At 37.9% G+C, this 13,026-nt stretch overlaps 1 protein-coding gene across 1 annotated transcript in view; it reads left to right on the top strand.

Annotated features, from left to right (window-relative positions):
• The window catches only part of Cdca2 (cell division cycle associated 2), a 79,502-nt gene that overhangs the window by 39,792 nt on the left and 26,684 nt on the right, over nucleotides 1-13,026 (top strand). The window contains exons 13-14 of the mRNA XM_077792461.1: nucleotides 9,162-9,354; nucleotides 11,536-12,134. Of these exons, the coding sequence (XP_077648587.1) occupies nucleotides 9,162-9,354; nucleotides 11,536-12,134 (792 nt within the window). The remainder of the gene's footprint in view (nucleotides 1-9,161; nucleotides 9,355-11,535; nucleotides 12,135-13,026) is intronic.

Raw genomic sequence — 13,026 nt, 5'->3', positions numbered from 1 at the left:
TAATGAGAAAAGTGAAGTTTTCCTACAAAGAAAGAGAATTTAAATGGCATCAAGTTTAGCAGAAGCCAGAATGCTGAAAGGTCATTCAGCAGGACATCTGAAGCTTAGTGGAAACTTCATTTCAGCTCCGTGTTCTATTGCCAGGCAAACTTTCAGTGAAGTGTGATAGAAAAATCAAGACATTGAGACATTCAAGGACTCTGAAAATTATTCTCCTCCTTTTAGGTGTTACTGTAGGAGATATTCTAGCAAATTGAGGAGCTAGCTTAAGAAATCAGGACACAGTGGCTGTAGCAATAAAGAAGAGCAGCTCAAAGGAAATCACTGACTGTTCCGCCAGTCCAGAAGAGCAGCCAGACCAAATGTGAGCAGGAGTAAAGAGTTATTTCAGAAGATCTCTGAATAGAAAAAGAAAACTTGTGGTTGAGAAGTGGAAGGAGTGTTGCCCAAATAAGAAATGATAGTTATATGCCATTTTAAATAAAAGTCTGACAAATTTTGGAGCATATGTGAAGCATACTTGAGTTAGATTTCAAGCAATAATGGAGTACAAGGAAAGATAAGTTGTAAAGTGCTAGGAACTCTCTCACAAGGAGTCCATAGGAAAAGAAAGGAACACAGGTAGAAGAGTGGCAAATGCTTATAGTCTGTAGCAGTATAGATTCCTTTCTACTAAGGAGGAAGCTTGAACAGTTTGGTTGTTGTACAGTACAGTATGAATGTTCATGAGATTATGATGAGGGGGAAGGTAGAAGGTAGAGGTTTTAGCCCTGACAGTCTAGTGGGTGAGAGTGCAGGCTGTGCAGCTGGAACCCTGGTTCTAAGCCTGGCTTCACCACTCCCACCAGTGAAATGGGAGGCAAGATTCTTGTCTCTGGTTTGTAAAGCAGTGGTGGCAATGGCACATTTTTTGAAGCTCATTTTCAGTGTTAATAATGCATGTGCCAAAATGTGAGACTATAGTAAGCACTGTGGGTGTTAGAATTGTCATCTTATAAATTCAGGATTCAGGATAACGTGTTAAAGTTAGTGCAAGAAAGAAGTTCAAATTTAACCAATAGAACCAAAACTAACAGGAAAAATTCATCATTTTTCAATACAGGAAGTCAACAGATAACTAAAATTATTAAATTAGAAGTAGCCTTAGAATCCTAAAGAGTGAATTTCTTTACAACCTAGAAATGGAAAGGCTTCCAAAATATAACTCAGAAATCGGAAGTTTTGAGAGCAAAGATTGGTAAATGCGACTTTTTTTGAACCAAATAACATGGAACCTGCATGGGGGGATGAAACTTTTGCAAGAAAAGTTGAAGGACAATCTTGAAAAAAGTATTTGCAACTCATATCAAACACAGACAGCCCCAGAGGGGACTGGCCACAAGAACTTTACTAGTACCAGTGAATAGTGGACACCATGGGTAGAGAATTGTGTGCTTCGTCGTTCTAAGCTTGCCTATACAATTTTGATTGGTTACTGTGTACCTGAAATATTTTTATTTCATTTATTTTTTTTTGAGATGGCTTCTTGCTCATCATCTAAAAAGAAAGGGTTAATATCACTAATATTTAAAGAGCTTCTGAGTTGTTGAGACAGTGAATGACTTTTACAGAAAAATCTTGGATACCAAAACAAATTACAAAATTGAATGATAATGAGCTTTAAACATGCAAAGTATTCAGATTTGCTCACAACAGAACTTCAACTCTAACATGCATTCAAGTTTCTATTTCTCACTTTTTAGATTTGAAAAGTGTATACATTAACCACATACTCTGCTATTGAGGCTGTGGGTCAAACAGGCACACTCTACGGGGCGGGGGGGTGGAATTTGGCAGCCTCTGTCCAAATTTAATTTTTATTTGCCTTTTGACCTAGCACTTTAGACTTCACTGTGAGAAAAAAGTTAAAATTCAAACTAAATGTTAGACTTAGTTTGAATTGTAAATACCATAATGAATTCATTTTGGGTTTTTTTCCATTTAAAAGATTTTCTGAGCTTTGTCCACTGGCAAGACTTGGAATGAATGAGCATTCCTGGTCTCTGTATTGTCTTTCCTAAGTACTAGTTAAAAGATACTAGGGTCCAGAGATGAAAGAACTGCTTTCAGATTTACAACAGCAAGTGAAGAAGGTGAGCCTGGTGTGTACCAGAATGGAAAGAAGGATGCTAAAAACCATTGAGGTCTTGTTGAAGGACATAAAAACATTGTGAAGTTGCTTCCAGTGATCAGATATAAGACTGTCAGAAACAATGATTAAAACTTATTGAAATACAAACATGACAAAATAACATAAGTTCATAATAATATTTTAAAGGATTAATGGCCACCTTGGAAGCTTACTAGAATATCAGCTCACTTTTTATTTGAAAATGAAAATAAAGTTTGGGTTCTATTTCAGGTGAATAGTTGATGAGGGGAAAGTTCTTTATAGAGAATTTTTAGCTAATAGGAATGTTCATTCCAATTTCTGAAATCATTAGGTAAAAGATTCAATCAGCAAAGGAAACATTCAACAAACTACAGAGGGTAACCTATGATTAAAAACAGCTCAATAGTGAGAAAACATGCCAGTTAAACAACAAATTAAAGACCTGAATGGACATTCCTCAAAAAATTAAAAGTATTCAACAGATAGATGGAAAAATATTCAGCATCACCAGTGATCAAGCAGATGGAAATCAAAACCAAAATGAGATATCACCTCGTACCTACTGGAAATGGTTACTATAAAAAAGGTAACAAGTGCTGGTAAGAATGTGGAGAAAGGGGAACCCATGTGCACTGCTAGTGAGAATCTAAATTAGCACAACCATTACATGAACTGGAGGTCTCCAAAAAATAAAGAAAAAAAGGAACTACCATATGATCCAGCAGTCCCACCTTCAGGGATGTATCCAAAGGAAATTAAATCAGTGTGTCAAAATACTTCTATGTTCACTGAAATGTTTTGCACAAAGGCCAAGCTGTGGGACTAAATGTCCATAGGAAGGTCAATGGATGAAGAAAATGTGGTGTCCGTACACAGTGGAACGCTAGTCAATCATAAAAGTGGAATCAGGACATTTACAGCATCATAGATGAACCTGAAGGACGTTATGCTAAGTGAAAGCAGCCTGACACAAAAAGCAACTGCATTATCTCACTTGCATCTTGGAATCTAAAATAAGTCAGACTTATATAAACAGTAGAATGGTAGCTGCCAAGGGACTGATGGGCTGAGGAGGATTGGACAACATAGTGACTACAGTAAATAGTGTTTCCTTGAAAATTGCTAAGATTACAACCTAGATGTTATCAACACAAACACACATGCGATGATCAATATGTTAGTAGCTTAATCTGATCTTTGTATAATGTATGCATAAATCCAAACATCACATTGTATACCTAATCCATGTAATTTTTGTCAGTTATATAAGTTATATTTTGATTTGTCAAACAGAACCTAATCAAGCATCTAGATCTAATTCCCAGTTTATAGTATATACAGGGGATAGAGGAGCAAAAAGGTGCACTGATTGCAGTTAAGCAAATCCACAGCATAGCTGATTCTGTAGGACTGTTTCCTCAGTTTACTCACCAAATAAATAGCAAGGAGAAAAAGAAGGTATCAAAGTAAGAGAGACTTGAATAGGTATATCAACTGAATAAAAATGTGTGGAGACTTCACTGGGATCCTAAGTTAAATAATTGTAAGAAGGCATTTGTGGGACATTTGGAATTTTGAATTCTGAGGCGATGTTAGGGAAAATTGCTGTCCCTATGGTTTTTGTGTTATAATTATTTTTTTTAAATTTTGATATCATTTTAGAAAAAGGCAGAGGTCCCAAGGACCCTTTACCCAGTTCTTCATAACGGTGACATCCTTCAAAACCATAGTAAAATATCACAACCAGGACATTAACATGTCAAGATACAGAACATTTCTACTGCTGCAAAGATCTGCCTGTTGCCTTTTTTGTATCCACTCCCCTCCCCAATAACTCTGCTCAAACTTCACCATCCATCAATCTTGTCTTCATTTCTATAATTTTGTCATTTTGGGATTATTGTATAAGTGGTCTCATGTCCTATAACTTTGGGATTAGCATTTTTCATTCAGCATGTTCTTGGAAATTTGTCTAGGTTATATGTATTGGTAGTTCCTTTTTATCACTGATTTGTATTTCTTACTGATTTTTAAAGAAAATTTTTATCTCTTAGATTGCAAGATTTTCAGATGAAATGATTTGCTTTTAAATACTCTGGATGCAGGGGATTATAAATAAACCATGATTTCTGTATTAGTAATTGTTGAAATTAGTTGAGTGTGTAGGTTTCAGTATACTATTCTCTTTACATTTGGGTGTTTGAGATTTTGTATTATAAAAAGGGATAAATACAGCAATATGAGGTCCTAATTTGTTGAGAGGGGGCTGGCCACAAGAACTAAAACTAGAACCAGGAATAGTGAACACCATGGGTAGAGAATTGTGTGTTTCATCATTCCAAACTTGCCTATACAATTTGATTGGTTACTGTGTACCTGAAATATTTTATTTTATTTAGTTTTTTTAAGATGGTATCTTTCTATGTTACCCATGCTGGCTTCCATCTCCAGGGCTCAAGTAACCCACCTGTCTCAACATCCCAAGTACTAGGACTACAGCCATGCCTAGCTATTTTAAAATAATTTTTAAAAAACTAGTCTCTGAAAATTATTTTGTCTTAATTATGCAAATAAAGCAATAAAATACTTCTGTTTCATGACCTCCTTCACTATATGAGAAGAATCTGATTTTGGGGAAAATTGGACTGCTTTGGGGGCAATACCTCCAGTTATCTTTTGTCTGCCCCCAGTAACCAACCTGTTTCTGGATCATGTGGCTTCCTAAGAATTCCATTCTGATGTGGCTTCTTTCATTGATTACATTATGAGTAAAGCAGGGTAAATTGAAATTTTGATCAATTTCTAGCCTTCGCTGATGAAGTCTTTTCATTGGTAAGATCAGCATTGCTGGATGTATTTTCAGGACAGACTTGAGATGCTTTGGTTATTATTTTTTGGTGGTGTGTGTACTATTATTATTAGTTCATGACCATATAAACAAATTTAGTCTTTCAGTCACATTTAGCAAATTGGTAAGCTTGAGGGTACTTCGTTTTTCTATGATATTTCATTGATTCATTTGTATTTGAGTACCTACCACATGCAAGACACTGTTGTAGTGTTTGACCAATCTAACATAAAAAAAGATTCCCAAAATTATGCTAGGTTATTTTTTTTCCTTCTGCAGTGCTGGCAATTATACCTAGGTCATTGCACATACTAGGCAAATTCTCCATCACTGAGCCACATCTCCAGACTGGATTCTTTTTTCTTACTATAAATGAGAAACTCTTCTGGAGTTTATAACCTGGTGACACTGACCATAGTGTATTAACCTACCATGTAGGGCCAATGCCCCCCTATAAAACATAGCATACTTTGATACTAAAAAATATGTGAGGTAGTGGGTAAGATGATTAGTTTGATTTAGCCATTACACATGTATACTATGTACACCATAAATAAGTATAATTTGTCAATAAAAAATGTTTTTTTGGTCCTGGGGATTGAACCCAGGGATGCTCAACCACTGAGCCACATCCCCAGCCCTTTTTTATTTTTTTATGTTGAAATAGGGTCTCACTAAGTTGTTCAGAATCTCACTAATTACTGAGGCTGACTTTGAACTTGTGGTCCTCCTGCCTCAGCATCCTGAGCCGCTGAGGTTGCAGTCATGCACCACCACACCTGGCAGTCAAAATGTGTTTTAAAGTATTTTTCCCCATATCAATTTTCAAAGTAACAGGAAGGAATTGGAATAAGAAGAATAGCTAACATAACTCTTTGTTCAGGCCAAGCCCCGTGTTAACCATTTCAGTTGCAGACTCATGTAATACTTGCTACAACTTAGTATGGTGTGTGCTGATGTGATTCCCATTCTGCACAGGAGGGAGGAGCAGGTGCAGAGTTGAGTTTTCTTGCGGGAGATCATAAACAGTTAAGTGGCAGAATCAGAATTTGAACCCAGTCTATCTCACACCAGAGGCCAATTGTCTCTTGTAGCTGCTCCTCAGTGAGTCTCACCTTGAGATATTTCTTTTCTCATGGCTTCCACACCCATTACTAAGGCAGCATTTCCCCAGGTCAATGGAATGTCAACAGTTATTTCATGCAAAAGATATGTATTGATAAAATATTGAGCTCAGCATTTTCCGTATGTGTATAAAGATTATTTATATTGAGAACTCAGTTTTATATTAAGTGTGTACAATATATCAACCAGAGTAACATTCTTGTAGAGTTCTAAAATTATTTTTCCATGGAATGTTGTGTTTTATTATTTTTACGAGATGTCTCAAGGAACACACAGTTCCATGCCATTTCAGTACTCTTGAGTCTTCATCCACTCGTTCATACTATTAATGTCACCTAAATCATATATGCTGTCACCCAAATGAGCTTTTTTCACTATAACCCAAAGTACCATGCAGGGAGCCTTCCTTGCTTTGATTCATCGCATGTGAGGACTCTTTGCTGTGTTGGCTTCTGCTGTTTCTATGCCCTGGCTATGTACTGTATGTGCAACCCCAGATCTGCTGTGCCACCTCACTTTGAGTCCCTGTTTATGCCATTTCTCAGTTGCAGAGAGGACACTCAGAATTAGATGTAATTCTGCCGTCCAGAAATTTAAGTGGTGTGTTTAAGTTTTCTGAAACAACATAGCTTAAAAAATCAGTGATTGCCAAATCTTTTCCCCCATCATGTTCATTAGAATCTAACTCTCTCTCTTTTTTTTTTTTTTGCCCTGGAGATTAAACCCAGGGTCTTGGCCTCATGTCTGCTAGGCAGTTGCTTTATTATCAAGCTAAAAACCCAGCCTCTCCAATTTCTTCATTTTTATCTTGATTAATTTGTTTATTGAGTCAGTTCATTTATCTTTGTGTGATCTTCAGATTCTTTGTACATAACGTATTGTTTCTTCTCCCAGCTAGGTCCCATAGCATTTCAGTAAATAGCCTCACGCTAGTTAATCTTATCCCATTAAGTCCCAAGTTTTCAAATCTGTGACTATTACATTTAAATTTATATAAGTGCATTAAAATAGGTTGGCAACTGGGGCTGGGAATGTGGCTCAAGCGGTGGCGCGCTCGCCTGGCATGCGTGCGGCCCGGGTTCGATCCTCAGCACCACATACAAACAAAGATGTTGTGTCCCCCGAAAACTAAATATTAAAACTAAATATTAAAAAAATTCTCTCTCTCTAAAAAAAAAAAAGGTTGGCAATAAAATATACTAAATAAAATATATTAAGTATATAATTATTATAGTATTAACAAAATATATTAATACCATAATTATATCCTTACAATATATGTGTAATATAATTATATATTTAAGTTTTTATAGGTGTGCTTCTGGGACAATGGGTTAAGTCATCAAGACTCCATCCTAGTTATAAATATCTCATGTCTTAGGTCTGTCCAACTCTGTATCATCTAATCTCTCTTTTTCACTTATCCAGTACTTATTTTGGCAAATGCTTTGTAGAAATAGAGAAAGTTACAGTACAATCTGTTGAGTGCTGCATCATATTATATCTGACTTTGCCTAAGTTACCTTACTGCCTACCCATGACTTATGCCTAAAATTTTAAATGGAATAACTGATCATGATAAGTTTTTCTATAAAAATTATCTTTAAAAAAAAAAATCACTGTAGGCCCCAGTCACTGAGCCGCCAGCAACAACTCCGCAGCCTCCCCTTTGAGTCCCTTCACCTGCCTTCTCCTGTGTAGCTGCCTTCCACAGACCACTGCCTCCGAGGGAAAGGGAATTGTACCCTGTCTGCTATCCAGAGCCTCTACTCTTTGTACCCTTTTGCTGATGCAAGAAGGGTGACGACTGGCTTCCTGCTGGCACTGAGGATTATATTCATATGAGTTCACCAGAGAAATGGCAAGAAGACCCTGATAAAAGCAAACTAGTGAAGGTGTTTGAGAAAAAAAATTTGCCTGCAATGGTACTGCACTTGAGCATCCAGAGTATGGAGACATAATTTAGCTGCAGGGCGACCAGCACAAGAACGTGTGCCTGTTCCTGGCAGAGACTGGACTAAGGATGATCAGTTCGTGGACTTTTAAGTGCTGTGGCTCACTGAAGCTTAAGTGAGGATTTTCTTACAATGAGTAGAATTGTCCTTCTGTCCCTTATCACCAGTTTGAAAACCTCACAGCTTGTATAATGTAACCATTTGGGGGCTACTTTTAACTTGAACTAGTGTAACTTCTTCATGCAATAAACTGAAAAGAGCCATACTATCTAGTCTTGAAGTCCCTCATTTATATCAGTCAAGCAGTAGGCATCTGGTAGTGTCCAGCCTGAAACAAAACAATGTGATCGTTCAGCAAAGCCCAGAGCCCCAGGATCATGTATGGCTGTGTCTGGCCAGAATTTCCTCTGCTCTCCCTTAGTAGATAAGAGTATCATGACCTTAACCCTGGTGAATCAGAAGGGGATGGGGTAAGCAGCAACATCTCTTTGCCACTAGAGGGAGCCTTTGTTAATAGAAAGAGGTGCTGGTGTCCCAAACCTGCCCAAGTGGGCAGAACTTGAGGCCACCTTCCCTCCAGTGAGGTGATAAGACATCCATCAGGGTTGCCGCCAAGATCTTTCTAACCAGACATATTCTAACTAAGGGATGTCCAAAACAATGGAATGTGTGGCCAGCCTAAGAGCAGTTAGACTTTTGACAAGGGATCAAATACCTAGTTGGCCTTGGAGCTTGCAGCCTATTAGCAATGGCTGTTTAGTGCCACATGAAGTGATACACTGGTTTTTGATTTTCATTTTCCCTTCCAGTTTTAATGTTATGAAATGTATTTAAACCCTTGTTTAAATAAAACCTGTTTTCTTGGGTCAGGGGGAATCACTGTAGGGCTGTCTGTGGGTGTATAATTCGGTGGTAGAGCACTTTCTTAGCATGAATGAGGCTTTGAATTCAATCCCAGCACTGGGGGGAGGGGGGGGGCGGAAATCTGTGAATGATAATTAGAGATGTTTTAGAAGTTACAAGATCAAAATTGTGCATTGTGCTACATCTTTCTCATAGTATTTTTAACATATCTTCTTAGGTTTCACAAAGTTGCACAAAGAAAAAAGGGAAGTGGGTGAAAAGAGTTCAGAAGTCTTTATATGGGGAAAGAGAAATGGCTTCCAAAAAGCCCCTCCTAAGTCCTATTGCTGAGCTGCCTGAGGTCTGCGAGATGACACCTTTGGTTCCAGGCGTCCGGAGGATGTGTTCAGGTATCCTGCTTTATCCTCTTAGTTCTGTATATGCCATCTCTTTACCCTCTTTGTTCTATTTCATCCTTTCTTCCCTATTTCCCATTCAATAAACAGTGCGTAAATAAAAGTAGCATTATTTTCCCATTACAAAGAGAATTTTAAGAAAAGGAAGCTGTAGTTTGTAACTTTTTGAGATGGCTTGGGCTAGTGTCCGAATCTGATGGGAGCTCTGTGTCCTATCTGTAAATTCCAGCCAGACTTGCATATAATTTCAGGGGAAATAATTTCTATTTTTTTCATCATTTTGCTTATTAATGCATTTTGTTAAAATAAATTCTATTGGTTGTGCAGTCCATCCCTTAAGCTCATGGCTCAGTAAAAGATATATGAGTTGAAGCAAAAACTTAAAAAAATCAAAAACAAAACAAAACAAAAAAAATCTTGCCTCATGAAGTTTCATTAGAATGGGTGCTATTAAGCATCTTCTAGAAATATTTTTTATAAACAGAGCTTGAGCCCCTTGAAGGTTTTTGTTTATAAGTGAAGATCAAATCAATTAATATCCTAGTTAAATTAAAAAATGGGTAGACATTACATCTGATTTTTAATGTTTAAGTTTTAAATCCTGGCTAAATCATGCTGAAGATGACATGTGTCCATTTGATGTGGTTTTTTTTTGTTGTTGTTTAATAGAATCATTTTTAAAATAGCTGCCTTTGCCAATCATCCTGTTTACAGCCTGCCTCCTATTTGCGGTATGCTGTATAGGATTTACAATTCCTAGGATTTGAGAATGAAGCAAGCATGTGGACTCTTAGTTTCTACATGCTTCTCAGCCTGAGGATAGAGCAAGAATTTAAATGAACGACCAACCTGTCACTTTTCATGTGGGACACCTTGTTACAGGAGGTCTGTCACCCATATCTTTCTTAATGTGGCCTAATGCTACTTATGTTCTAAGAAATCATCATGCTATCTGCATTTTGAGGAAAATTCTTTGAATACTTGAAGCATTTTTTAACCAATAGTGTTACCCACTCAAAGTTCAAGACAACTTCCTCTCTCCCTCCCTCCCTCCCTTCTTTTCTTGCTTCTTTCTTTCCTTCCTCTCTATCCTTTTCATCTGTCTTTCATTTTCCCTCCACCTCTTTTCCTTCCTCCCTGTCTCCTACCTTCTTTTCTAGTATGCTGAATTTTATGAAAAATACAAAAATACCGATTATTTTAAAGCTGTAAAAGCCCAAGTGACATATTCACTGATTGGCATTGAGTGGACCTTGACCTATGTTAATCTCTTAACTTTACATGACAGGATTTTAAATACCCTAGTCATGGATATATTTTCAGATTGAAACATTGTTTTTTAGATTTATATATCTTCAATTTTTATTTTGTTTAAAAATTTTTATACTCATTTGACTAGCCAATTGAAAACACTGTTTTCTGAGATTACAGTATAAATAGTACTGAGATTTAGAACAGAGCTTAGCCTGAGTTCATTAGGATATGTTACGTACCTCATACTTGATGATAACATTTTTTACCTATAAAGTGTCTGAAACTCGTGAAAGGCTGCGTGCAGCACACGTTGGTGGAGGATGCAGTTGAGTCAAAGGTTGAGGAATAAAGGTTAGATGTAAAGCAAACATGGTTCTGAAAGTACAGGGCACTTTGTATAATTTTTTATCAGAGAATATGAGAGCTTTGTGCCCTTTTAGTTACTGAGTCCTCAAATCCCCAAGATTTTTCCAAATTCATCTCTTTCATTGTAAATTTGTCCCTAGCATCATGAAATACAGGGACGTAGATAGAATAAGTTTTAGAAGCGTAATGTTGCCCATTTTTAGTAATTTATTTTCAGGGAGATGGGAAATGTGGTAGCCTCATGCTAATGGACCTTGTAGTGTGGGAAGTGTGTTAGAATAGAGGAAGCAATTTAAGGTACCACTCATTTTCATAGTCAGAGGTTGTGTGCTTTATTAATTCATGCGTTGAATAGCTGTTTTCTTAACCTGAGGACTGGGGAACAGCTAAGAAAGGAGGAGGAGAATGACAAATGGGGACAAGTGTAGTGTAGCATTTGTAGATTTTATAATTTTTGAAAACTTAAACGTCATGTTAATAGGACACAGTCATTCATTCGATAAAGCACCTGTTTAATAAACTTGAGGTTCCACTGTTACTTTTTAATTAGATTTAAACATATTTATGTGCCCCTAGATGGTTGCAACTCAAATGGTAAACTGGAAGAAAAGACACCTCCTAAAATTCGAGTTAAAAAAAACATTCTTTGGCCTCAGAACCCCAAAGATTTGCACGTGCAGCAAGGCCTTGGTGAATCTGATGTGTATGGACTCTGCCGCTCTTACATAAAAACCTCCACGTTGCCTGGCAGTGTTACTTCTGAGGAAGACCCCAATACAAATACCATGGACACCAAAGACAACGGGAACATTCCAAAAGCAGAAAATACGTTGGAAAGTGAAAATGAATCAAAAACTGAGACTAAGACTGAGACCGAGGACAGTCAAGCTTCTTGTGCTTCTGTGATGGGAGAACACATTGTGTCAGATCACCCGAAACCTGATTTTATCCTTCAGTGCCAGGAATCTGCTGCTGCTGGTCAGAATGCAGAAAAGCTCTGTCAAACCTTGAAAATTTCAGAAGATATTAGGTATGAGAAACAAGAAGACTTAGTAGTTGCTGCCGAGGGGAAACTGCAGGGCAGCCCTTTCATGTGTGAGTCACACAAAGAATTAAATTGTTTAGAAGATGTTCTAATTGGAAATATAAAAGAAGCTAAGTGCAACAGTGATAATGTGGGAAGAAAATCCCCAGAAAATAGCATTATGAGTTGCAGAGAAAAGAAACATAGAAGACGCTCAATGTGTTATTCTGATGGTCAGAATCTACATTTGGAACAAAACGGGAATCACGAACCTTCCTACAGTGTGGGAAGCTCTTTAGAAATTAGTTTAGAACAAATCTTTCAGAGACAAAATGGTAAAACCAAAGTGCGACGAAGCTCAAGGTTCCAAAAAACTTCGGAACGTGAAGGGCTTGTGTGGATATCACCTCCATGTCCTCCCACTTCCCAAAAATCAAGGAGGAGAACAATAAGTACTTTTGACTGCAGAAGCCTGGGAAATATGTCCCCCATAAAAGAAGCTCTGTCTTCCAGACAAAACCCCCGTGTGGTGGTTGCTGCCTCAGGTGAAGAGAGCAGCCAGGATCTGGCTGCTGAGTGTTCAAGCCTACCTGAGCAGAGGAGGAGGAGGAGGAGGAGCTTCTGTGCACCCACATTCTCCAGCAAGGCACAGTGTCACTCAGCCCAACCTCTGCAGGAGAAGAGCCTTTCCCAAGAGGGGAGGAAGCCCCTAGCCCACCTCCCAAGGGGTGGAGACAGGCAAAGTAAAACAGTGTCACTCAGCCCAACCTCTGCAGGAGAAGAGCCTTTCCCAAGAGGGGAGGAAGCCCCTAGCCCACCTCCCAAGGGGTGGAGACAGGCAAAGTAAAACAGGATGCAGCCCTTCCCCAGCAGCATCTGCAATGGATGAGGTAGCTGTCCCTGCTCAGGAGCATCTTCTCTTCCAGTTCCATCCTTTGTTTAGCTTCAGTGCCTCAAAAGTTTCAGATCAATAAAATCACTTGATTTGAACTGACTTTTAAGTAGAAATAAGTGCATTTCTGCATCATTCAAAAAAAAAAAAA

Source organism: Urocitellus parryii, chromosome 14, assembly GCF_045843805.1.
Source record: "Urocitellus parryii isolate mUroPar1 chromosome 14, mUroPar1.hap1, whole genome shotgun sequence".
In the NCBI taxonomy this organism is placed as follows: domain Eukaryota; kingdom Metazoa; phylum Chordata; class Mammalia; order Rodentia; family Sciuridae; genus Urocitellus; species Urocitellus parryii.
This window is presented reverse-complemented; position numbering and strand designations above follow the sequence as displayed.